Genomic DNA, 25,275 nt, shown 5'->3' with positions numbered 1-25,275 from the left:
AAGAAGTAGTCTGGATTTCATTATAGTTGTTACTTGGTAAAAATAAGTGATGTTTTAACACGTCAGCTAAATGGTTTATAGTGCGCTTGGTAATAACTAAACAATAACAACATTAACAATACCTCTAGATGTCGGACTATATTTCATTGCCTGTCCCTTCAATAAGCCAATTTTACTCGATTTTGTTACGTCCTCTACTTAATTACAGCAGAATAGGGTACACAGCGGACGGTAATCGAACGTGTAGAACCTCAAGAGTCGTAAATCAAAGGGCGGAAGAATCGAGAGGAGAGACTACTGTATAAGAGCCACAAATTTACAAAAAAAATAGTGGTGTTTATAGTTTTTAGGATCGGCTATAACACCACTATTATTCAGTCAATCCGCAAGGAGTAAAGTCATGCAATTATCAACTTCTGATTGGACGGAATCTCTTCAGCTCCTTTAGAAACTCTGGAGTCTTCGTCATGCTTTTCGGAGCCATCCTAACAGCTCTGAAATAAAATGATAACAAATACTTAACTTATGTAATATTGAGTCATATCATGCGACAATTGCCTGGCCTGATTCAACCTACCTGGTGGCTAAATTGCTCTACTCCCTTGGTTAACTCAAAGAACAGATGTAGGTTTACCCAAATAATGTCGTATATTTGGTAGAACAAAACAGAATAGTATATAATAAGTTTTGTTGGTTGTTTAAAATAACTGATTTAAATAGTCAAATATATATTGACCTATATTTACACAATCAAAATCAACATTAAAAACCTAGAAGCACTGAACAACCATGAACGCACAAGTTTAGTGGTGCTCGGTTCGATTCCTATGTACAAGTTCATGGGTGTGAACTGTTAAGAAATCTCATTACTTAAAAGAAATGACCATTCAGTGACTTCAGATTTTTAAATAATGATCTAGTTAAGATTGATTCATTATAATATTAATTATGAAAATATAGAACAGAATAAAGAAGAATAAAAAAAAACAACGACAACATTGAGACAACATTTTAAATGTTTACAATATTTTATAAAAATCAATAATTTCAATTAATTGATAAATAATCAATAAAATCTATACCTAATCATCATTATAATCATCAATTAATGTTGGATGAAATAATAAAGCTGATAATAAAATTGTAATAAAATATAAAATAAAAAATATTCTATCTAATACAATGCCAACTATTTTCCATTGTTCAATAATTTTTTGTTTAAATTCACGTTGTTTTAATTCAATTAATAATTGTCTAGCAGCTTTTGTTATATAATCAATATCATTTTTAATATATTTTAATGATTGATAATTTTTTTGTTTATTATTTATTGAAATTAAATTAAAATTAATTGGATAATAATTTTTTAATTTTGAATTCGATTTAAATAAAATTTGATTTTGTTTATTTTTTTTTAAAAATTTATTCCAATAAAGTGATTTTGAACATTTTTGTATTTTTGTATTATTATTATTATTATTATGCTTAAATATAAATGGTGTTTGATTTAAATGAGGATAATAATGTTCATTATTCCATTTGTTTAAATCATTTATATTTTCAATAGGATACTCATTTAAATAATCGAATCGAATCATTTGATCATTTGAATATGTATTTATTGGTAATGAATAATTTGAAATAGATAATTCTGTATTCGATAATATATTATTATGCATATTATTTTGATCATTTGATATATCATTAGTACTTAAATAACATAATGGAGAAGATATTTGTTTAAAATAATGACATGAACAAACTGGAAGTTTAAATGAATCTTGAGATTTGTTTATATTATTGTTATTAGTTTTACTATTCACTGATTCATAATGAAGTGGATATAATTTTGTAGTGTTTAATTCAACTGTACAATGTGGACATTGTTTACTAGAATTTCTAAAATCATTTTGAAGTGTATCATTGTGTAGATAATCATAAGTTGATGATGATGATGATGCTGATGATGTTGAACTAGAAGATTTTGATACAGATGGTGAAACGATTTCAGTTAAGTCATTTAAACTACGATGTGGATAAATATTGGAATTATTGAATTGTTTACTAGAATTACTTACATGAGATGATATTTTAACAGATTTTTGTGCTGATCGATGTAAACATAAATTCATTTCTAAATTGTCTTTTGTTTCAACTAATTCAAGTGCATCAATGTTAATAAAAAGTATTCGTCCCATCAATGAAGTGAACTGTTAGAAGAAACAAAACAAAATGCATATCAATTTAAAACAGAAAACTATAAACGGTAATAGGACATAAGTATGAGCATTGAGTTATGTTGAACGAAAACCATGGTATCTGACCGATAAGGTTGAACCCCATGTTTCACATTTAAGCAAAATAAATATAATTCAGAGAAGGAAATTTTATTTTCCATGATGTTATCTACTGGATGGAGCTACAAAATCGTATTTACACATTACAGTCGTAAATAAAATAGGTAATTATTACGTTATTAACAGATGAATTACAGTTGGTTCAAATTTTAAGTCATGTAATGGTCAAACGGTGATAAGAATGAAAGTAACATATAAAAGTGAGATAAACGAGATTATCCACTTGATAAAAATAAGTGTCACATTTTCAGATAAGTCTATTCACCAATTAGTTAAATCATAACAGAATGTCATCTATTAGCAATCACTCAACCATTAAGACCGATAAAGCTACTGGACATGGAGATAATCAGTCACTTGGTTCGAGAATCCAGCGTAAAGATGATAAGTTTTTTAAAACAAATATTTGACAAGAAAACTGAATTATCTGGTGTATGTTACACAATATGATTCTGAAATCTAATTTAGAAAACCCACAAAAATAATACTACTGGTCTGTTCGCTACCAAATGACTCAAACTTGAGCTCTAAGTCATACTTAAAATAAAAACTAATCTTAATGTTTGAATCAGAGAGGTTTGGAATCTCCTAAACACAATCTACTCTTTAAATAATTTCTTGATCTACTTTTTTTCAGTTCATGATGTCCTCTTTTTTTTCAACTTGTTTTAATGATTTACTTCTGTATTTTACCATACTGTAAATTTTTTGCTATTGTTATTACGTTCGATCATACTATGTAATTAAACTTATCGGCGAGACTAAAATTTATGGACGAACTAGTCAGATTTAAGACAACAGGTCTTGGATTTTGACGCGTAATTCATTCATCCATTTGGCTAAATAGCCTTTCGGCACTTTAGCTGATGTCAGTTCGTGATGAAAACTCTAGAATCTAATTCCTAACCCTAACCACTAACTATAAATCATAATCTTCATTCTTACTACAGGTTTATAAACCTAGTAAGTGAGTCAACATTCTCAAGATTACTTTAGTGTTGCTCAAAGGTTGTCTATATATTATAGCCTCACCAAAACTTGAATTGCAATGATCGCATCAATCTTGGACATAAACTAAACAATTTTCAGTGGTTAGAAAGTTTCAACACAAATTTAATCTTTTTCGTCCTGAAAATTTTGGTATCCTCACTCTTTTAGTATCTTATATTCCTACATAATTCCACTAATAGTACCGTAAAACTGATAGATTTTCTCTTCAAAGTTGTTATTAATAACAATAATATTTTGTGTTATTTCTGACTACTATAAAATTGTGTGTAAAATGAAATATTGTAAAAATGGGGGGTTATGGAGATTGTAGTAATTTTAATAGTTGAATTCATGATTCTATTTAAGCTAGACCATCATTGAAAAGCACTGGATGCCATTTCGTTCTAGTATAGGACTCCTCAGTAGTGCACATTTATTATTCAGGATCTTAGAGCTCAAATCGACTCATGAATTCAATGATTAAAATAAAATATTTCACTAGTTTTTAACTTCTAATTTGTTTGAGACGTTAAAAGTTTCACAATACCAAATTTGACTTCATTTTAAGTAGTGTAAATAATCTAAGAAAAAAAGTAGATAGATTGTTTGATAATCCTTCATCTAAGCTTATTTCTAGCCATTATCGATTCATGATAAAAATAATTTTCAAGCTATAAGCCATTTTATCAGAATGGGTTTTGTGGAGATTTTAGAAATTTCACAAGTTGAAATCATGAGCCAATTGAAGCTAGACCACCATGGAAAACCTGGAACCACTGGACGGCCGTTTTGTCCTAGTATGGGACTCCTCGGCAGTGCGCACTGCCGAGGAGTCCCATACTAGGACAAAACGGCCGTCCAGTGGTTCCAGGTTTTCCATGGTGGTCTAGCTTCAATTGGCTCATGATTTCAATCTGTGAAATTACTATAAGCCATTTGTTTGTTTATGGTGATTCAAGTAACATTCATAATGGAATACAGCTTTATAACATTGTGACATAAATGATTATTTATTAAATTATGAGCAACAAACATTTCGGAATGAAATAAACCCGTGTACTTCGATGTACTTTGAATATTCCGAATAAGTACTGATTCCATGAATAAGATGTGAATTTTTTACAGATGTTTTATGAGAAACATGTATAAAATTAGCTTAATTTACCAGTATGAAAAAATCATAAATGTCTCCCATGATCATTCAATTCAGTTTATGTAGAATTAGGGTAAAAGTTGGAGAGTTCATGAAGTAACTTTCTAACAGAACCATATGGAAAATGATGTTTGTATGGCATAAAAAATTGATAAAACTAACAAATAGCCTTCCAAAGCACTTTCATCTTTTACATTGTTGCATTTATTTATACATAATCTCAAAATAATCGTAGTGTCGGTTGCTATGTTAAGCCCATATACCTTATTCTAGCTTTCAGACAGGCCAGTCTATTCATTCTACTTGAGTCACATTTTGACCTTGTTAATTATTTACTTATCAACCTTGACTATTTTTTTGTAAGCTTATGTGTGTGCCCTTCTTATCCCATTCATCTCATGTTTGTAGCTTATTTTTGTGTGACTATAAATATCGATTAGCGCTTGAATAAATGGAGTTGGCGCACACGCCATCTTCACTGCGCGTCATTTCGTTTCGCTCTTTCCTATTCGCTTTGTCCTTCTGATTGTCTGTTCGGACCAATGATTGTACTATATATATATATATATATATATATATATATATATATATATATATATATATATATATATATATTCAAAATCCATTCTCGTACTTGGCTTATTTAATTCCGTTATTCACCAACGCTATTTAAGTCGACAATTATATACGAGGAATGACAATATGTATATCTCAATAGCAATCAGAAACGATCAAACTGGTTTCAGATCTCGGTTCACTAAATACTTATAACTTTTAAAGGGATTACCAACTATTAACTGAACAAGGTTTGAGATTTTTGAAAAATTAATTATAACAGTCCTACATAATTATGGAATGAGATTGATATTTTCAGTTAACTACAGTTCATCATAACGAAACAAAGGTATATTAAGTTAAAACTATTCTGGCTATGAAGGAATTATATAATTCAGAAATTATAGTTTGTTCGTGAAAAGAGAAGTTAATTTTAAACTGTATATAACAAATGCATATTATATTACCAAGTTGATTTATATTTTTCCATAGATAGAAGATTTAGTTAGAATTCATCAAATTCCATTTTAACCACCATATAGATTGAAAACTGACAATTGTGATAAATACTAGGCAATTGAAGCTAGACCACCATGGAAAACCTGGAAACACTGGACGGCCGTTTCGTCCTAGTATGGGACTACTCAGCAGTGCGCATCCACGATCCCGCACCCAGCGGGATTCGAACCCCGGACCTAATAGTCTCGCGCGCGAGCGCTTAACCACTAGACCAATGAGCCGGCATCAAACGGTGTTAATGTCTAACTCCAACCAATCCTAAATGTCTACTTGTATCTTTTGAATGAAGTTTGCCCATAACTTTATAATAGACAAAAGTTTGAATTTTATAGGTTTTGATGTTTGGTTAACAACTTATGGAAATTTCTTAAAACAAAGATGTTTTCAACAATAAAAAAAGTCGCTTTTTCTTCCTTATTCAAAGAACAATTAAAATGTAGTCCGTGGGGCTTTTGGATAATCTTAAAGTCTGTTGTTATTATCAAGCTAACAAATTTACTTCATTTATACATTAAAATATAAATGTGTATTAACTGTGAAATGATTCTGTAAACGATTTTCAACGTTCTGAAAATATCTGTCAGTGAACTAAGTTTCCTGTCATAATACCTCAATTTTTTATGATTGTTTTTTTAGAAAAGACAAAAACTGATTTGAATGTGAATATACATGGTTATTATAATAATAGGGAGGTCAATTCATCCAGAATAGAGTTTCTTCTCAAGTTACTTATCTTGCCTAAACACTACTTCAAATAGTAATAATATATGACTGTCATAAATAATAGTCCATGTAATATCCCCCCAAATAAAAGTCATTCAATGGAGACAATGTAAAAAATAACAAAGTATAGCTCTTTTTGTTTTTTGAAATCATTGTTTCCTTGATAAGGTTGTATATATATTTCCCCCATTGTCTTTCACTACATAGTTATTATTATCTACGTATGTTTGTGAATAATTTAAGGATGAAACAACAATAGTTACACCCACTTCCTGCTTAGATTATTATTATTATTAGTAGTATAAATATATACAATTTCAAATGAATCTTTATGCCAAAGAATATAATTTTGTTAGATATATTCATGACTACTATCACAACTAACTATTTGTTTACATACATTGATGTTTGTTATAACAAATTATTGTTAATTGTTTATAAAGAATATCTTATTATTATTTAGTATTCTCTTGAAAAAATAGTCTATTCAAAACTATTATAATTTCACAATAGAATTATAAAAACTATATAAGTAGTATATATTTTGTTTTAAAAGATGAATTGAGTATTAATTTAGTTGTTATTCAATAACCTATATAAATGACATTTTAATACATTGATTATACGTTAAAATTGATTATTTGGTTATATGTTCTCTGAAGAAGTGGCTTACACTAAGTCACGAAACGTCAGAAAATCGAATTTTCCTACTCATTGGGATATTACAAATATATTAATTTATTTATAAAATTGATTATGTTTAATCCTCTCTTGGCAATTCTATAAACAATAAACTGTCGATGATAATATTTTTATTGAGAAAAGCATGTAAGAAGTTTGGTAGTTCTGAATGCTTCATTAAAAAGTATACAATCAAAAAAGCCAAATATTATCAGCAAAGATAGATGGTAGCTAGAATTGGAAACCGGGACCCGCGTTTCGTCCTATTTGAGACTCGTCAGCTGAATCAACCTGTATCTCAAAGTGTCCAGGAGTGAACATCGACTCTGATATGTAGATACATCTAGCTGAAGAGTCCCAAAGAGTGTGAAACGCGTATCCTGAATTCCATTTTTAGCCACCATCCATCTTTGCTCATAATATTTGTGACTAAAGGCGATCCGCACAGGATGCACATATGTCAATAAGAGACTGATCAATTGCAGTCTTAAACATCAATGGGAAGAATCAAATGAACAATACAAAGTTAAGCCAAATATTAGTTTTATGAAATATATGTAACAAGCTTCATGAAAATGACGCCCAGTACTTGAGTGGCGTAACGAAGATTTTTGATGCATATATCTAACGATGTGACTTAGCACAGTAATGAAAAAGGTATCATTGAATTATTCAGTTTACAGAAGCTAATCTTATTAAATTCCGGAAGATTTAAAATGTCAATTATCGATGTTTATTTGAAAACCTTAAGCCATCGATTGTTCAGATTTGACAGCTCGTGTCTTTATGTTGATTACATGTTGGTTATGAATACTCATTATGTTTAGAAAAAATAAAGTCTTTACTAGTAGGAGTTTTTAGTTATTTGTGATGAAGAGGTGAGTAATTCGAAGCGGTTCATCAATGTTTTATTAGTGGGGATGCAGAATGAATCGATCCAAAAAATATTTTCAGAAAACCTTTGACTAATCTATACTATTTAAATTCTTGAGCTTGCGGTATAGTGAGATCTAGTATTTGGAGATTGAGGTGTTTGGCTTAAATAACTCGCGAAGACATTATCGCTTCATATGTTTTGAAATACAAACAAAAAGGAGATTATCATCCTTCTATCAAGCACAAGGGAATAAAAATTTCACTCAAGGTATTTCTGTTCACCGTTTGGTAACAGGCCTTAGTCTAGATCCAACATCAAAGAACTCATTTCTGAATTTCAGCTCGCCGTACATCTCTATGATCATAATTGTTCAGTAATTCCCATTAATTTTACAACTAAATAGTTTGCTTTTCAGTTCATATACACCAGTTATATGAATCTTCACATAGATGTTTAGGACTACCATTGATCAATCTCTGTTAGTATATATGTATCGCATGTGGATTACTCCGATATTGTCATCAAGTCACGAGCATTTTCAGCAAAGATGGATGATGGTTAGCAGTGGAATTCAGGATGTACGTTTCGTCCTATTTGGGACTCGTTATCCAGATGTACCAGTTAAGTGGATAACGCTATGGCGTTTGAAGAGAACGGTACTGCGTTTGAGTCTAACTGACGAGTTTACGTGTTACACGAAATAGTTTATCGCCCATGTAGTATAACTGTAAGTAATATCATAACCCTTTCTTTATTATCTAAGTTGTCACGGATTAATCATGTTTGGTTTTGTAATTTATTTACAATCACGTCTAATTCGTATTTCTTTAGCGTATTTTAACATACTTAAATGTTGTTTATATGATTCGTTCTAGATTCTGTTGACAAATATTTACTCATACTTAGTACATTTTTCCAACAGTTTCTTTTGATTAAATTATTTCTGGTATCAGTGTGATTTAATATGTTTATACTGATGGTTTCGTGAAGAATTAATGTAGTTTAAGTCCACCTTTATTCAATAGCTTACATTAACTGAAGAAGCACTGCAAAACATGTAGATTTTGATGTGTTTTGTCTTCATTCTAAGCTCCTCTTCATTATTCACTCCATACTAGAGTGACCCCAAGATGGTTAGGTTATATGGAAAGGTTGTAATCAATTAACCACTGAATAAGAACTTGATGACTCACACTCAAAATATCAGTGAACACCAACTAGCTTCAAGGTTGGTTTATCGATCATCCTAAGAAATACTGTAACTAGTAAAATCGCTCCAGTTAGAAAGGACTCAGTCAACTACCTAGGGTAGTGAATTTGTATTGTACCATATCACAAACCATCTGAAGTTGAAAATTCCGACAAATACCAATGAGATAGCTGCAACATGTAGAGTGATTAGGTGAGTCCTACTACCTATGTATTCATCTATTTAGATTACTAGCAAGATTCGAACAAGTAGACTAGTGGTTCTTCATTTTCAGTACTTGTTCAGTTGATATCAACTCGTGGTTAAAATTATAAGTGTATACTTCATTCTTTTCAGTAATATTTTATTCTGCTTAACATGGAAATTTAAACGAAAATAAATGTAATCGTTATATAACTATTAATTCAGTGTCACCAACTGTCATAATTATGATACAGAAAGCGTGGTCACAAAACTGGAACCTCTTCTATACTCATGAATCACTTGAAGTTAAAAACTTGAAATTCTTTATAAATGAAATTGATAATGATCCAAAGCCGTTTATTATGCACATGTATCTTTCCAATCTTCTTCTAGAACCAGTTCTTAAGGGTTTTTGAATGATTCTGAATGAAGATACTAGTAGAGATAGATGACTGACAAGGGAGTTGCACATAACTAAAGCTTTCGGGGTTTACCATTTTAGGCTGTGTCGATAATCAATATATTCGAACACTTATTTTAAAATTCTCTTCATCCTTCTTCGGATTATAAATTTTAAATTGATTTAGATGTGTACATCTATTGTTTATCATCTTTAAGTGAAGAGTTATCTTTTACACCTTTTTGTATGTGTTGTTTCCATTTTATCTACCTTTTGACTATTATGTAACCTCGCTCAGTATTTAAGTTTTTTGACCAACTGATGAAAGCATTGTAAATAACTCAAAAATTTTCCATTCCCTATTGTAGATTATTACGTGAAATAACCATGAATACGATTGTAACGTTTTAATAAATAACATGGTAGTTAAGAAAAAGAACTTCTAGTTGTTAAAGTATATAAAAGATATGTTTTGAGAAATTTCATACACATAGTTCCCTTTATTATCTTAAATAGAGCAAGAACAAAGATTGGTGCAGAATAATATGAATTTATTTTATTTTGCTAGGTTCTCATCAGCTGCTTACAACCTAAATTATTTGAAAATCAGAGTTATTACAGATAATGACATAAGGGGGTGATTAAGGATGAATATATGTATCATGATGTAGAGAAGATTCCGATAGAGTTAATAAGGTCATAAAAATTTTGTTTCACATAAATAAAGTTTGAGAGGGAAAGTTCCAGAACGTTGAATTAGCGATGAGAATTCATGGAATTAAAAAAAAAAATTAGATGATTGTGTAATTAAGATATGAATTGGAATTAGTCGGTTATGAAGAATGTAATTTCAAACTTCAGAAAGAGTTGGAATAATGAATAACGTAATAAATATAAAAAAGTGGGTTTAATAATACGATAAATCTTTCTTTTACCTGGTAACATTACCTCCCCATTTATTATTATTATTTTTATTTATTACGTCACTAATAACTCTGATTTTCAAATATTTTAGGTTGTAAGCAGCAAAATAAAATACATTCATATTACTCTGCACCAATCTTTGTTCTTGCTCTATTTAAAAGATATGTTGTTTTGTGGATTGATCATGAGATCAGTTTAGAATAAAAACTATAAAGTATTCCAAACCAAAATTTACATCCTATGAGCGGGAATATTGAATTGACTATGCTCAATCCAAATTATTAGACATTTTATAGACTTAAATAGAACACTACTTTTGCATTAGAAGACCTGACGATTTAAACCAAATAACTCCAGTGTTTTACTGTGTAGTCTGATTCGAGGTTTGTCTTAATAACAATAGAATGTTTAAAAATTACTGAATATCTACAAAGTTATATACTCCATGCTAATTTACTATCTAATTGCTTTAATTATTTGAAAGACGAAATACGCCTATCTTTTCTCTAATGAAGTTTGTTCAGGAAATTCATTAAATAGGTGACTAAAATAAATATATGACGTTTAGACTCTTTCTAGATTTGATAAGTAGTAAAATCAAAACGTTAATTATTGAGAAAAATATAACTATGGATAACATCTATGGATGAAATTGTTTTCTTATTGTATGGGGACACTTCAAAGTTATAATTAATAATCAATTATGGTAGTGATTTTTGGAAGTAAAACGTTAATTCAACCTTCAATTCAATTTGTAATAGTTTGGATGGAAGAAATGGTACTGGGTTCAAGTTCTAGGATGAACTTCGACTCTGGGATCCATCTACATTCAATTGATTAGTCTGAAATAGGATAAAACGTGCATCCTGGATTTCATAGGTAACCAAATTTAATCTAATCTATATTAATTAAACCATTATCTTGTAGAATGAACATTTATTTACTGCTTTGTAATAATCAAAATGTATTGAATTTTTAACAATAAAGAATTAAAACAGCTATACATTTAGTTTAGTTAAAAATGATCTTACTTTTCTTAACCATTTAGACGGTTGTTCAGTTTCAGCTGTTCGAAAATGTATATTAACTGTTATACAGCATAAAAACATTGAAACTGTAATAACACCCATATTGAAACAATAATATGCGCCTAAAACATGAAGAAAAAGTACACACTGATTAATTTATTATGGCAATAAGTTGCAATGGCTTAATGCATCCAATAAGACTTCACAATTATTATTTTCGGTAGTTATCATCATTTTTAATTTATCCGATGTTATGTATGTTTTGTTAAAGTAAGGAATCTCTAACATAGAATGAAATATTGCAATAAATTTCACTTTAATGTGTATTTCAACATTGTAAACTACAACAGTGATTATCTAATATCTTTTAGACACACAATTATGGTTTCCTCAGATACATGGCTATTGCTTTGGCAATGGTAGAATGCTCGTTTGCCACTCGGACAATCCGGATTCGTTTCCCGATCGATGCAACACCGCTTGGCTCAATAAGAAGTTCAGTAATCGAACACCACGCGAACACAGGTCACTCAATCATAACAGACTCTGCTTTCAAAGTCACTTACAAGGTAAGTAGAAATTTGTGAAAGGCAGTTAAATTCCATCTTCTTAACATTACCGAAGCAATATCTATCTTGAACTGTATGAGCTTTTGATTTATCACGATTCTACAATGTTCGTTGCATCAAAATGGGAAGCTAAGTGAAATACTTATAAATTATTTACACTGAGCTTTTCACGCATTAATTTTAAGGTGATTGCGTGATTTGAAGCAAAAGAATAGATAAAGAGACACAGATTACAAAACAGAATCTCTCTACTGGCATTTTACAGTAATTATCACAATGACAAGTTGACAGATTTTCGAAAACGTATGAATGACTAGTGACATAAATACACAATAACTAGTTTGTTGGAATAAATTAGATTAGGTAATATCATTACAATACTTACATAGTAAATAGTTAGATAGTCTTAAGATGGCTAATCACTGGTAATTTGTACTGTGGTCACTTTATAAGTTTTTATCCACTAAATCATAGTACAATGACCTTAATAAAAAGACTTTTTATCAGTTCTTTTTTCAAACAATATAAATACAGTTAAAACTGCAGTCTACGAGAAATAAGTACTAATGAACTTTGCAAATATTTTAGTTTCTCACGAAATATAAATTATGTTACTATTAGTAAACGAAATATGTTTGTATTCATGGTTAAATATCAACTAATGAGTGGGTCTCCAAATGCTTTGGTACGGCCAAAGGTGTAGAGAATCAGCTCTCCTTCTCGAAATGCTTTCACATAGCTGCGCGTATCCAGCCACTGTTACGAAAGTCCTACTCATTGCCTTCTCGCTGCAGGGGTGTTAGAAAATCATAAATAAATAAAAAGAACTGAACTGTAAGCTATAACAGTGTACTTTCTTGTACGAATCTTTATTCACAAAAAACTAGCAACGTGACTTAAATTTCTACTCATAACTGCTTCTCTGAAGAAAACATTAAAAAAATATCTTCTAAATCCGCTTATGAACTATTGAACAAATTATGTTAATTGTAGAAACCGACTGGTCTACAAACGCTAGGGTGGAGTTGATGTTGAAAAATAACTTTTCTGGTAAAACTTACCAATCTGTCTTCTCAGAAACTTTCCAAATTTTATATGAAAATAAGAAGATAAACTGTGGTAATCACTGTTTGCAAAATGAGCGACTGGTAAAACTGGTTACATCAAGTATCTCTCTAATTACTTGTGTTATAAAATACTCTCCGTTATATTTTATTTAAATTATTTACCAGTTCCTGCAAAATAAAAGATTTAACTTTAGTTTTGATTACAACCAATATGCTTCCAGGTTTTCAATGGTGGTCTAACATCAGTCGATTCATGATCTCTATCAAAAACTTAATAATCTCCCAAATCCCATACTGATAATTAACATGTGCTTACTAGTGACTAGCTTCGTGAGGGAATTCTCGGAGTTCTGGTGAGATGCTGTGACCAGTGGAACTAATCTATGTCAAGTAGAGACAAGTATCTACCTCAGTACAATGGAAGATGGTCGCACAATTTCGTGAATTGGTTGAGGTTAGACATTAACACCGTTGGATACCGGCTCAGTGATCTAAAGGTTTAAAGCTCGCGGACAAGACTGATAGGTCCTGTATTCGAGTCCCACGAGCGGGATCATGGATGCACACTGCTGAGGAGTCCCACAATAGAACGAAACGGCCGTCCAGTGCTTCGAGGTTTTCAATGGTTGTCTAACATCAATCGGTTTATGATTTCAATCAAAATCTTAATGTTAGTACCCATAAACAATATCGATTACAGAGTTTTCAAGTTCGTCTTCTAAAGTGTGTGATAAATAATTGATTCAGATTTTATAAGAGCCAATTGAATGAATATTCTTCTATATTTACTAAATCCATGAAAATCTATTGAATTTTTATTAGATAAGTGAGTATTTCAGATGACTAAATAACCTTTATTTTATCAGTGACGTGTCTGGAATTATACGTTTGCCTGAGATAACAATTAATCGTATAAATAAAATGCCAGAATAATTAATTATGTTATATATGTAGATACTATGCATGGGTTTGATTTTTAGTACTATAATATCAGTATTTTAAAGAAGGTAGATATTCCCTATTAATGAGTGGTAATGAGCTGGAAATTTAGATTTACAGTATCTTAAAAAGTTGTTTTACTACAGTTTATATTATCTTACTTCATCCTTTGATACACAGATTAGTTAGAAATAATGTTTGATATCAATTATTGTCCAGTGGTTAACTTTTGAATGAGTTAACTCATTCTATTATTATCAACCAACATCAAAGTCAGAATTTTCAAGACAAATGTCAAAACAGTTCTACTGTATGGGGCAGAAACTAAGAGAACTACTACAACCATCACCCAGAAGATACAGGTGCTTATTAACAGCTATCTACGCAAAATACTTCGGATCCGTTAGCCAGACACTACAGGAAACAACCTACTATGAGAGAGAACAAACCAGATCCCAGCGGAGGAAGAAATCAGGAAGAAGCGTTGGATGTGGATAAGACACACATTGAGGAAATCACCCAACTGCGCCACATGACAAGCCCTCAAATGGAATCCTCAAAGCCAAAGGAAAAGAGGAAGACCAAAGAACACATTACGCCGGGAAATGGAGATAGACATGAGAAAAATGAACAAAAGTTGGATAGAAAGGAAGGCCCAGACGAGAGTGGGTTGGAGAATGCTGGTCGGCGGCCTATGCTCCATTGAGGGTAACAGGCGTAAGTAAACAAGTAAGTAAGTCATTCTGTTGTTAACTGATTATTGATATTTTTACTTTATTTATGAATCAACTAAGGTTTGATAGCAATACGGTTAATGATGCTAAGATGAAAAATTCGAAACGAAACAGAATCATAATAATTGGATTAGAATACAAAATAATATGATTAAACATATATGAGATTGGAGCGTTGAAAATAATAGTAATGTAGAGTTATACTCCGTAAGCTTTGTTCTCTAATCACAAATTCTGTATTTTATACATCTTATTATGACTTTCGGTTCTATTCCAAATAATCAACCCGACTTTACTAAGGTATTTTAAACTCTTATCATTAATCGTATTACTCAATGTAATTAAAAAAATGTCAATATCTGATAAGGAACCAGGAGAAATAAACTGATTCAAGTCATTATGGAATTCTTGTTGTTCCTGTCTTATCTAGTTTTGTAAAGAGTATATATAAGATAATTTTAGTTCCAAAGGAAAATAATATATTATTGCATTGTGATTATGAAAGAAAACTGATTAAAGATAGAGGGTTATAGGATGGAATCTGATAAAACTCCTTTATCAAGAAGAAGAATACTTTTGACAAGGGGAAGACTGAAAAACTGTAAATAAATGCTAGCTCTAAAGGAATATTTGGATTTTCACATTAATCGAGTCAACTGATCAGCTGACAAAAAGGATAGATTCAATAAACAAGTTGGTAAGTTATATTATGGAAATCTTTTCTATCTTATAGCATATTTTAAAGATGCACTCCGCTCACTATCAAATATCATTGCCATCAGTTTCGAAAGAAACATTGTTGAGTGGCGTTTAAATACAGATAGTGTGTTGTATGCTAGTTATACGGATAGGCATAAGTAGTATGTATCGGGAATTAGAAGTAGGATTATTACTAACAGAAGAAAAACATTAGAAGATAAATAAAAATAAAAGCTGCCCAAATAGCAACAGGAAAGGAGGAACGATTGAATCTGTAAGAGACAACTCAAAGAAGATGTGCAAATGGTTTTATTCAATGTATTGTCTTCATATTCAACAAATGCAGTATATGATTTGGTTTGGCACAATAAACTTGTTTACCACATCCCAGTCTTCGCTCATTACAATAACACAGTAAAGCAACTGAATTATTAGTTTGCAAGTAAAAAAATACTAACATCAAGAATATACTTTTTCGAATAGCGTATAACTGTTATTATTATAATGATCGTAAAATTTTCGGACCTTATCCTTATCTACTTATTAGAATTTTTAGTTTCTCAAAGGTAAATATCTATTCTCATCCTACTTAAAATGGTTGTTTGGGCAGTTGGCTTTGAGGTAACCTACATATACTACTTGTTAAACTACTACCATTTAAATTCAGAATATGACAGACAATAAATATAAAACGTTTAAGTGTGTCCTCGGTTATTCCGTTAAATTGTTAAGATAGAATTTTCTCAACAAATTATGTAGTTTAACTGGATGAGTTGCTTGTTGTCAATATTATAATGATAACTGATATGACAGGATAAAAGAGGCAAAACTAAATATTTTATTCATTGGGACTTTTGGTCAACGTTGTTTTCGTTTTTAATTCAATATGAAGATTACTTAGTATAATATTTGTTTTATTTGCAATGTGAGGTAGAGGACAAACACTGTGTAAATAATCAAATTGGATCAAAAGGTGTACTGCAATTTCGAATCCTTAGGGCAACAGAAATAGGGACAGTCAAAAAAACCACACTGTACCAGGAATTTGAGGTAGAAGTTAAAGTAATTAGTAGAACCTGGCAACAACTGGAAAGTAGAGCCCAGGACAGAGTAAGTTGGAGATTGCTGGTCAACTGTCTATAATCAATGAGCGGTAACAAGTGCAGGTAAGTGGTATTTATTTTAGTGTAATGTTTTTTTTCAAGATACGATATTCCTGTATTAAATGAACGTAGACTATGTTCAGCATGACATTCAGCATATGATCTGTTATGATTTTAAACATTTTTCTAAATGATAATCAAAATGGATGTACAAATGATAAATAAATGATTGTATTTTCAACAAGAATCGTCAGGTGCATTTCGTAGTCAATAGGTCTTAACTTACACCAGTTTTCCTAGTCATGGAAATTGTTATGATTTGTCATTTTCAAGTATAAGTAATATGAGTATGTAATATGACGGACAATGGATTTTTAAAGAATGACATAAAGATATATATATATATATAGTCTGTTTTTATTCACTTACCAAGTAGTGGGAAGTTACTTGCAGCTGCTGGAGTTGTATCTTCCAATAAGAGATGAAGTAGAAGAAACGCAACAAATACATTCATTGCTGTAATAAATTAAAAGTTTTGAAAATGAAAGAAAACGAAACACCTACATCTGTCGAAATTGAACAATGAATAAATGTACTTTAATTAAATAATATATCTAATATAAAGAGAGTTTATTTAATTATTGAAGATATTCATAACTATAATATTAATTCACTTGATATTGTTTTACTTGAATCTTCCCATTGATGTTTTAGGACTGAAATTGATCATCAACTCTGAGATGCAGTTACATCCAGCTGACGAGTCCCAAACAGGGCGAAACGCGCGTCCTGGATTCCACTGCTAGCCACTATTCATCTTTGCTTATAATGCTCGTAAATTAAGGCAATATCGAGGCATACACACAGTATGCACATATGCCAATAAGAGACTGATCAATTTCAGTCCTAAAACATCAATGGGAAGATTCAAGTAAAACAATACCAAGTGAATTAAACTTCATGCCATCACACAAGCAAGTGGCTATCAGGACTCAGTAGCTGAGTGGATAACGCAATGGCGTTTGGAGCGAATGGTACTGGGTTCGAGTCCCAGAGTGAACATCAACTCTGAGATGCAGGTACATCCAGCCGACGAGTCCCAAACAGGGCGAAACGCGCGTCCTGGATTCCACTGCTAGTCACTATCCATCTCTGCTTATAATATTAATGTTCATATAAATGAAGCCGGAAAACATAATTTGACATAAAGGTCTAATCCATAAAGCAATGAAGTAACGTAGGGAGATGCAGTCTCATGGTAGACAGTGATCAACAATTGGTTCATACGTCAATTGTTTCCTTAGAATTCTGGAGACCATGCACATTATTGGTTTGGAATCAGGGTTTTCCAACTCCTCTAGATGGACGCTCCGTGTCCACCAACCCGATTAAAGTGCCAGGCATTCGCCTTTTGTTTTCTCAATTTCGTAAACAACGATCCCGCCACGAGAATGCAGTGGTTATATGCACGTGGCCATATGAGAGCATTTCGAGAGGGAGAGCGAACTCTCTCCACTCCCTGGCATACAAGGGCATTTGGTGATTATTTCAATAGACTAGCCGAACTAATAAAAAATGAATGATATTTTCTGCGAATTTTTTTTTAAATATTCTACAATTAAAAATACGAAAATGTATCCATAATAATTAATAGTTCATTATTTATTTCATTAGATTAAGAACAATGAAATATCATAATCTTAAAATAATCGAAAACATATAGTTAATTGATGCTTAGCAAAGAAAAAATAATGATGTCTACATAAAATAATGATGGATATTTTTTTGTCGTTTTCAAAATGTCGGAAACAACGGTCATTTCGGGTCATAAATATTTATCATTTGGATATATATATATATATATATATAATTTCATTCTGTTATAAATCAGGAATATGAAAAATCAGCAAGAATGCAAAGCACATTATAAATTTGATTGAAGATTATCGAAATGAAAAGCTCAGCAAATTAAAGAGTGAAAGAAAAAGAGAGTGAGAGTGATAAAGAGTGAGTGGATAAGAAATCATCAAACACAGAGAAATGAGATTATCTCATTGAATAGAAGAAATGATAACATCCATTCAATTATGCATTTCAACAAGTTCAATATTACATTGTCTTTGCTTGCCTTCTTTTCTTTCTTTCTCTTTCTCTCTCTCTCTTTAACACTGTGGAATTTTTTTCTTATTTAGTTCTCTTTTGTTTCATTTCTCTTTCAATTTATGTTGATATATATTCTCTAATCTAACATTTGAACTTCTTCATTCTTCAATTCAATGTAAAAGAAGAATATTGCTTTTTAATCAACAAACAACTATGATAATTGATTATATATATACAGATATGTTAAAAACTTGTCTTTGGTTCTAGGTATTTCTTTTTGTTTTTTGAGGCTCATCAAAGTAAAAGAATCAACAAAGAAAAGAAAGAATAAATACATAAGATATATTGGCCTACAAACATGTATTTAGACAACTGAGGTGGGTGGGTGGATGGATGGATGGTGGGTAATAAAAGTTCAACTGAGAAAATGTTGAAATATTGAACAGAGATAGTACGAATAGCTAAACAGTTTTTAAGAGTTTAGGAATTACGTCACCCAATAATCAATAGACACATTGAAATCTACGGGTTAAACAGAGGGAAAATAACATTCATATTAAAATTCAAGTCAGTGAAAAGACGATAAAAATTAATTGTGTAATAATGACAGCACAATTGATAATTGCAGGTAGAATAATTTATTATTCGTTTATCAATTTTACAGGGGATTACAGGTTTCTTCAGAAAAGAAAATGATTCTATTTGGTGAATTTCCATGAATACGAAATTTAAGCCATAAAATACTTACTGTTAACTAATTAAAGGTAACAAATGGTGTACAAAGGGGTGGTATGATAGAGTTTAACTTAGTTTACTGGATACACTTCATACTGTAACTGATAAATTCTGTTCATTTGTGGTTTACGTGTTATGTTAGAGGCAGTTTTCGGAACGTCATAAAATTTATTGAACTGAGTAGTATGTATGTTTTTTAGACTTGTGATTTGATAGTATTTGCCTAGGTATAAGACAATAAAAGAGATAAACTGAATATATGTATTTAAAGTCTTATCAGTTCTTTGTAAGTAGATGTGAATGAGAACGTGTCTTAACTACATCAAGTGAATCACTGACTGGAGTTTCTTCTGATTTAACAAAAAACAGATTAACTAACTTAATTATTGAACTTTGAAAAAAATCTTTGACAAATACTTTCTTCTTTAACTGTGGTACAGTAGGTTTAGCTTTAACTTTAAAAAGTCTTGGTAGAGTTTTGTTCTCTGAGCTGGATGGTTTAGTCTTGGAACTTTCATCGTTATTCTGGACGAAATCATTAGCAAAAAATTCAGGTAGGATTTTGTTTAGAATAACTATGAAAGCATCACAACCAAACCGCTCAGCTCAGTAAACAAAACTCCACCAAGATCATCCACTTGAGCTACAAATCTCCTCCACCAACTAAGAAAATCGATTTTATGTGTATTTCCAATGAATTTATTTAACATAAATAAATCTTTGAAAATTTCTCTTTTAGGTTTCAATTTTCAGTTAGTTTTAATATCGAATTTTAATTAGTTGCATATCACTAGAATTCTAGGAACACATTTGCAAATGCATATGATACATTAGAGTGACTCAGTATAGTCTATCCATACAATCAAACTAAAAAAATATCCCAACTTCACGTCGAGGATAATAATTTTAAACCTTCAATGTAGAAATTCTGTTTCATTTCTTCATTTTAGACTAAATAAAACATATTAACTTTTATTAAATGTAAATACTTTAAAAATTTTCCCTTTAAGTGTTAAATTCACTTATTTGAATCTTAACTTCTATTATAAGTAGTCACTGATAATTTAATTCAAAATAACAGTAACAGATTCATAACCAAATTAATCAATTCCAAATAAAAAAGAAAACAAGCAACATCATGAAATACTTTCACATTTAATCTACAATTGTGTCGTCTATCATTTTGATAACACCTAGTAACAATACAAAAATATATTAAGTTTCTTGATGAAGGAAAGTGACATATAGTAATAATAATAATAATAATAATAATAATAATAATAATAATAATAATAGTAGTAGTAGTAGTAGTAGTAGTAGCGGTAGTAGTAATAATAGTAACTGAAATAACAAAAAGGCAATTAAACAGAAGTTAGGTTAAACTGTTGAAAACACTAAACTACTTTTATGTATATGGATTACCTGAAGAAAGTGTAATGTGATATTTTCATCAAAAATAAGTTCAATAATTTGAAGAAGAAAATTATTGCTGATGTTACACAACAATATGCATTATGTTAAATGATGAATGTTGTTTTATAGTGAAGAATTAATTATCAAGTTATGTCACTATGACATATGCAATAGTGGTTTCATAAAAGAATTCGTTTCCAATAATATTTATATTCTCCCATACGTTGTAATAAATAAATAATGTTAATTTATGGTTGTGGAATCAAGTTGTACACGTATTCGGATTCTTTGAATGTTCACAATTGATTGATCACTGTGTAGTGATCACTGCATAACACTGGTCGCCATTCAATGATCAATACCATCTCAGATTATGAAGGAAGGCGATTTGCGTCCGAATCTCAAAGGGAACATCAGTTCCCTCGAGATCACGAATACGATTTTCTGACGAAGGTCAACTAGAATGAAACCTAGGTTTAGGGTTTTCTATTGGTTTCTCTCAACCCCGTAACATTTGTTAACGTTTGCTAAACTGAGAATGGATAATAATATCTATAAAGTATAAAACTTTAGAAAATGACGATTCACAGTAATGATAATGAGCTATAAATGAAAGGTACAACTGATATTGTGTGTAGTAAAATAATACGTAAAACGTTTTAGAAAACACGATATTCCAATACAAATGATGGCTCCATATAGGGGAATGTCAATGAAGTTTGTTGACTCATAAAAGTAAAATGAAATAAGGTGGATAATGCTCAAATTGTAAAGTACATTAATTGAATGGATTACTTAACTTTTGAGTTTTTTGTGTTTTCTAAACTTGGTGGGTTAACCGTGAAGATTTCACTTTCTTCCTTTTTTGGATATGTTATGATATTGTATAACCTGAAGATAGTTCATACTAAAAACTGATATTGGCTGAGAAACCGTTGATAACAGAATTGAACGTGGTAGGTTTCACTTCTTAATTTAGTACTATGCAACATTGTTCACTCACAAGTTAATTCTGCACTAAACCAAAAACTTCGGCTCTTGTTTTCAGCATAATTCATTTCAGACAACTGAGCCGGAATCCAGTGGTTGGTTTACTTAATGCAATAGGTTTTTGACATGACAATATTCACAGTCAGTATCATCAGAGAAAAAGTATTCCACTAAGAACATGACTGAGTACTCAAGTTTTAATTTCCTGTTGAAATGTCGGAAAATTCATGCCAATCTTAGCCCCTAGATGTTTTTTAGTCTATTCTTTATAGAGAATTACTTATCTTAACAACGATTTCTTCCGTTACCTGAGGTCAGAAATATAAAATCTTCGAGCAGTATTACTCAAAAGGTTTCTCGGAAAACAAGTTAAGTATTCTAGATTATAATTTTTTTAAAATTACAGTGTTGGAATATTGATTGTGTCGAATATGTACAATAATAATAGGTTATCGTAACTGGTTTTAAAATGAGTTCCATCTCATCCATTAAACATGAAAATAACAAATAAATGAGGTCTCTTTTTCTAGCCAATGCGAGCTAAGTGTTGATTTGACTCTTATAATATTGGCGTTCAAAATATTCCATTATTTGCTCTCATGAATGCAGCACAAAGAGTGGCATATTACTCGTCAAGTTTGTTGTTAGTTAATAAAGATTTTGAAAACTGTTACATATAATCCCTAAATTTTTTTTCGATAAAGTTAGTTGAATAGTTCTTGATATGAAGCTAATTAGTATAACTTGAACAGTTAATAAAACTATACTGCCATATCATCTGTTCACGTTAAATCCCATAACTACAGTTGCATTTTTATTCCAGAAAATTTACAACAAACCAGTATGTAGTATTCACATTGAAGCATCAGTGTGATACATATATGTATATTATCGATGTGTTCATAGTTGATTATCTCAATTCTATAAATCTAGAGTGGTTGGAGGTAGTTAGCAGGATACCTTGGTGTTAATTGCCACTCGTTAGCAAGATATATCTGTAGTGTTAAAGAAACTGATATTCTTCCTAGTATAGAGCTTTTTATTACAAAATCATCTCGTATATGTTATACGGGTATAAAATACAAATCCTTTAACAACAGTTTACACTTGAGTCAATAGATAAATAGTAATTAACAGTCATAATAAATTCATTTATTTATTTCGTATCAACTATTTTGAATTGCAGTGACTGGTTCTATATCGAGCCCACATAGCTTTTGTACAAACCAGGTTATACATCCTCTTCAAGCTACATTTTGACCTTGTTAATTATTCGCTTGTCAACCTTTGCTGTTTTTATATGAGTTCATTTCCTATCTTATCATATATCTGTAACTTATTTTAATCTGACCATAAATATCGATTCACACTTGGTTGAATCTAGTTAGCTCACTCGCCTTCTCCATTGTGCATCGCTTTCCTATCAACGATTGTATGAAGTATATGTATTCAAAGTTCATTCTCTTATTCAACTTATTTAATTCCGTGATTCACTGACGCAATTTAAGTCGATGATTATATACGAGGATTGACGATATATATATTTCAATAGAAATTAACGAAACATCTACTTGGAGTCAGATCTCGAGCCACTAAAGTCGTGAACCAGTCGACACCACTCGATCTAGCTGACGTCAAAATAATGAACCATCATAAGAAACAACTTCATGTTTATAGCTTGATATAATAACAATGATCAACAAAAAAAAACACTAACATATTCTCGTATTCAATTACTCAAAACATAAATCTAGAGTATCTGAAAAATTTGTTCTATAGAATAAAGATAATAATTTTCTGTTTGTAACTTATATCTGATATTTGTACACATTTAAGAAATCATGTTTATTATGGTTATATCTAGTTGATCTCAATTTCCGTTAACGAAAAACCTAATTCATTATCAAAAAGTTTTTGTTCATATGCGGGAAAATTGTTTTTAAAGAATAATGATATTACATTGTTTTTTTTGTCCGATAATTAATATAACAAGATTTAGATCAATGATTCAATGGCTATAAAACACTATTATGATTTATTAGAATGAAATCCAACAATCAGATATAATGGTGATAGTGTCTAACGTCAACCAATCCGCGAAATTGCACGACCATCTTCCATTGTACTGAGGTAGATACTTGTCTCTACCCGACATGGATTAGCTCCACTGGTCACGGCTTTTCACTAGAACTCCGAGAATTCCCTCACAAAGCTAGTCACTAGTGAGCACATGTTAATTACTAGTATAGGGGTTGTGGAGATTATTAAGTTTTTGAAAGAGATTATGGACCAATTGATGTTAAACCACTTTTGGAAACAATCTACCCAATACTCAATTTATTCGAAATTATCAAGTCAAACCTTAGTAATGATACCTATGCCATTTTTTACTTATCAGTAATCTGTCAGTTTAAATATTTTGTTCTTACAGAATGTCAGTAATGACCCAAACAGCTCAATAGTACAAAGGAACAACGCAAAAAACAGGTCTGATTGATCGTAGATAATATTCTTGCGTTGTCCCTTTGTGCTATTTAAACTTGGATTAATTTTGATTTGGTTATTTATTCTCTGAACAAGTGACTTACACTGAGTGACGAAACGTCAGAAAATCTAATTCCTCTACTTATTGAGATATTACAAATATATGAAGTTATTTATAACAATCTATCCATTACTTAATGTATTCGAAATTATCAAGTCAAACCATGGAAATGATACCTATAACTAGATATAAGTTTTCAATTTTAACAGTGGAACACTGACAAAAGTTTTTACATCGTATTTCAACAGAGATCAGAAAAAGAATTATCATACAAATAACTGTGTTACTTGGTTTCAAGACATTTTTTGAATTATTTTTATTCTACTATGGCAAGACTATAATTTATGGACGAACCATTCAGATTTAGGATAACAGGTCTTGGATTTTTGCGCGAAATTCATTTACCCATTTGTTCAAATGGCGTTTTGGCATTTTAGCTGATGTCAGTTCGTGATGAAAACCATAAATCTGATTCCTAACCCTTACCATCAACTACAAGTCATTGTCTTTATTTTTCAGACTGCTTTATACCCTTCATTTAGCCATATTAAATAGGTAGATACTCTCAAAGTCACTTTGGTGTCACTCAGAGGTCGTCCATAAATTATTGTCTCACCTTCTACTATTTATACAATCAGTAATTTATAGTGTTGATTTTAGCTTAACTATGATAGTATAATACGAATTTATTGTGTTGGAAACATTTGAACAGAATAACTGCAAAGAGAACTGTCAATGTTTAATCGAAATACCTCTAAGCTTATGATTATGATTATTT

General features: G+C 30.7%; 1 protein-coding gene across 1 annotated transcript in view; it reads right to left on the bottom strand.

Annotated features, from left to right (window-relative positions):
- Window positions 1-10,211: 10,211 nt before the first annotated feature.
- CHRNA1 (Acetylcholine receptor subunit alpha) overlaps window positions 10,212-25,275 on the bottom strand; it is a gene marked incomplete at its 5' end in the record, with an annotated part of 39,424 nt that continues 24,360 nt past the window's right edge. Inside the window, 3 exons of the mRNA XM_012939444.3 lie at window positions 10,212-10,238; window positions 11,604-11,722; window positions 17,141-17,227. Of these exons, the coding sequence (XP_012794898.3) occupies window positions 10,224-10,238; window positions 11,604-11,722; window positions 17,141-17,227 (221 nt within the window). The 3' untranslated portion in view covers window positions 10,212-10,223. The remainder of the gene's footprint in view (window positions 10,239-11,603; window positions 11,723-17,140; window positions 17,228-25,275) is intronic.

The sequence above is a fragment of the Schistosoma haematobium genome, chromosome 2, assembly GCF_000699445.3.
Source record: "Schistosoma haematobium chromosome 2, whole genome shotgun sequence".
NCBI classification, from domain to species: Eukaryota; Metazoa; Platyhelminthes; class Trematoda; order Strigeidida; family Schistosomatidae; genus Schistosoma; species Schistosoma haematobium.
The sequence above is the reverse complement of the archived record's forward strand: the minus strand, read 5'-3'. Positions and strand labels throughout refer to the sequence as shown.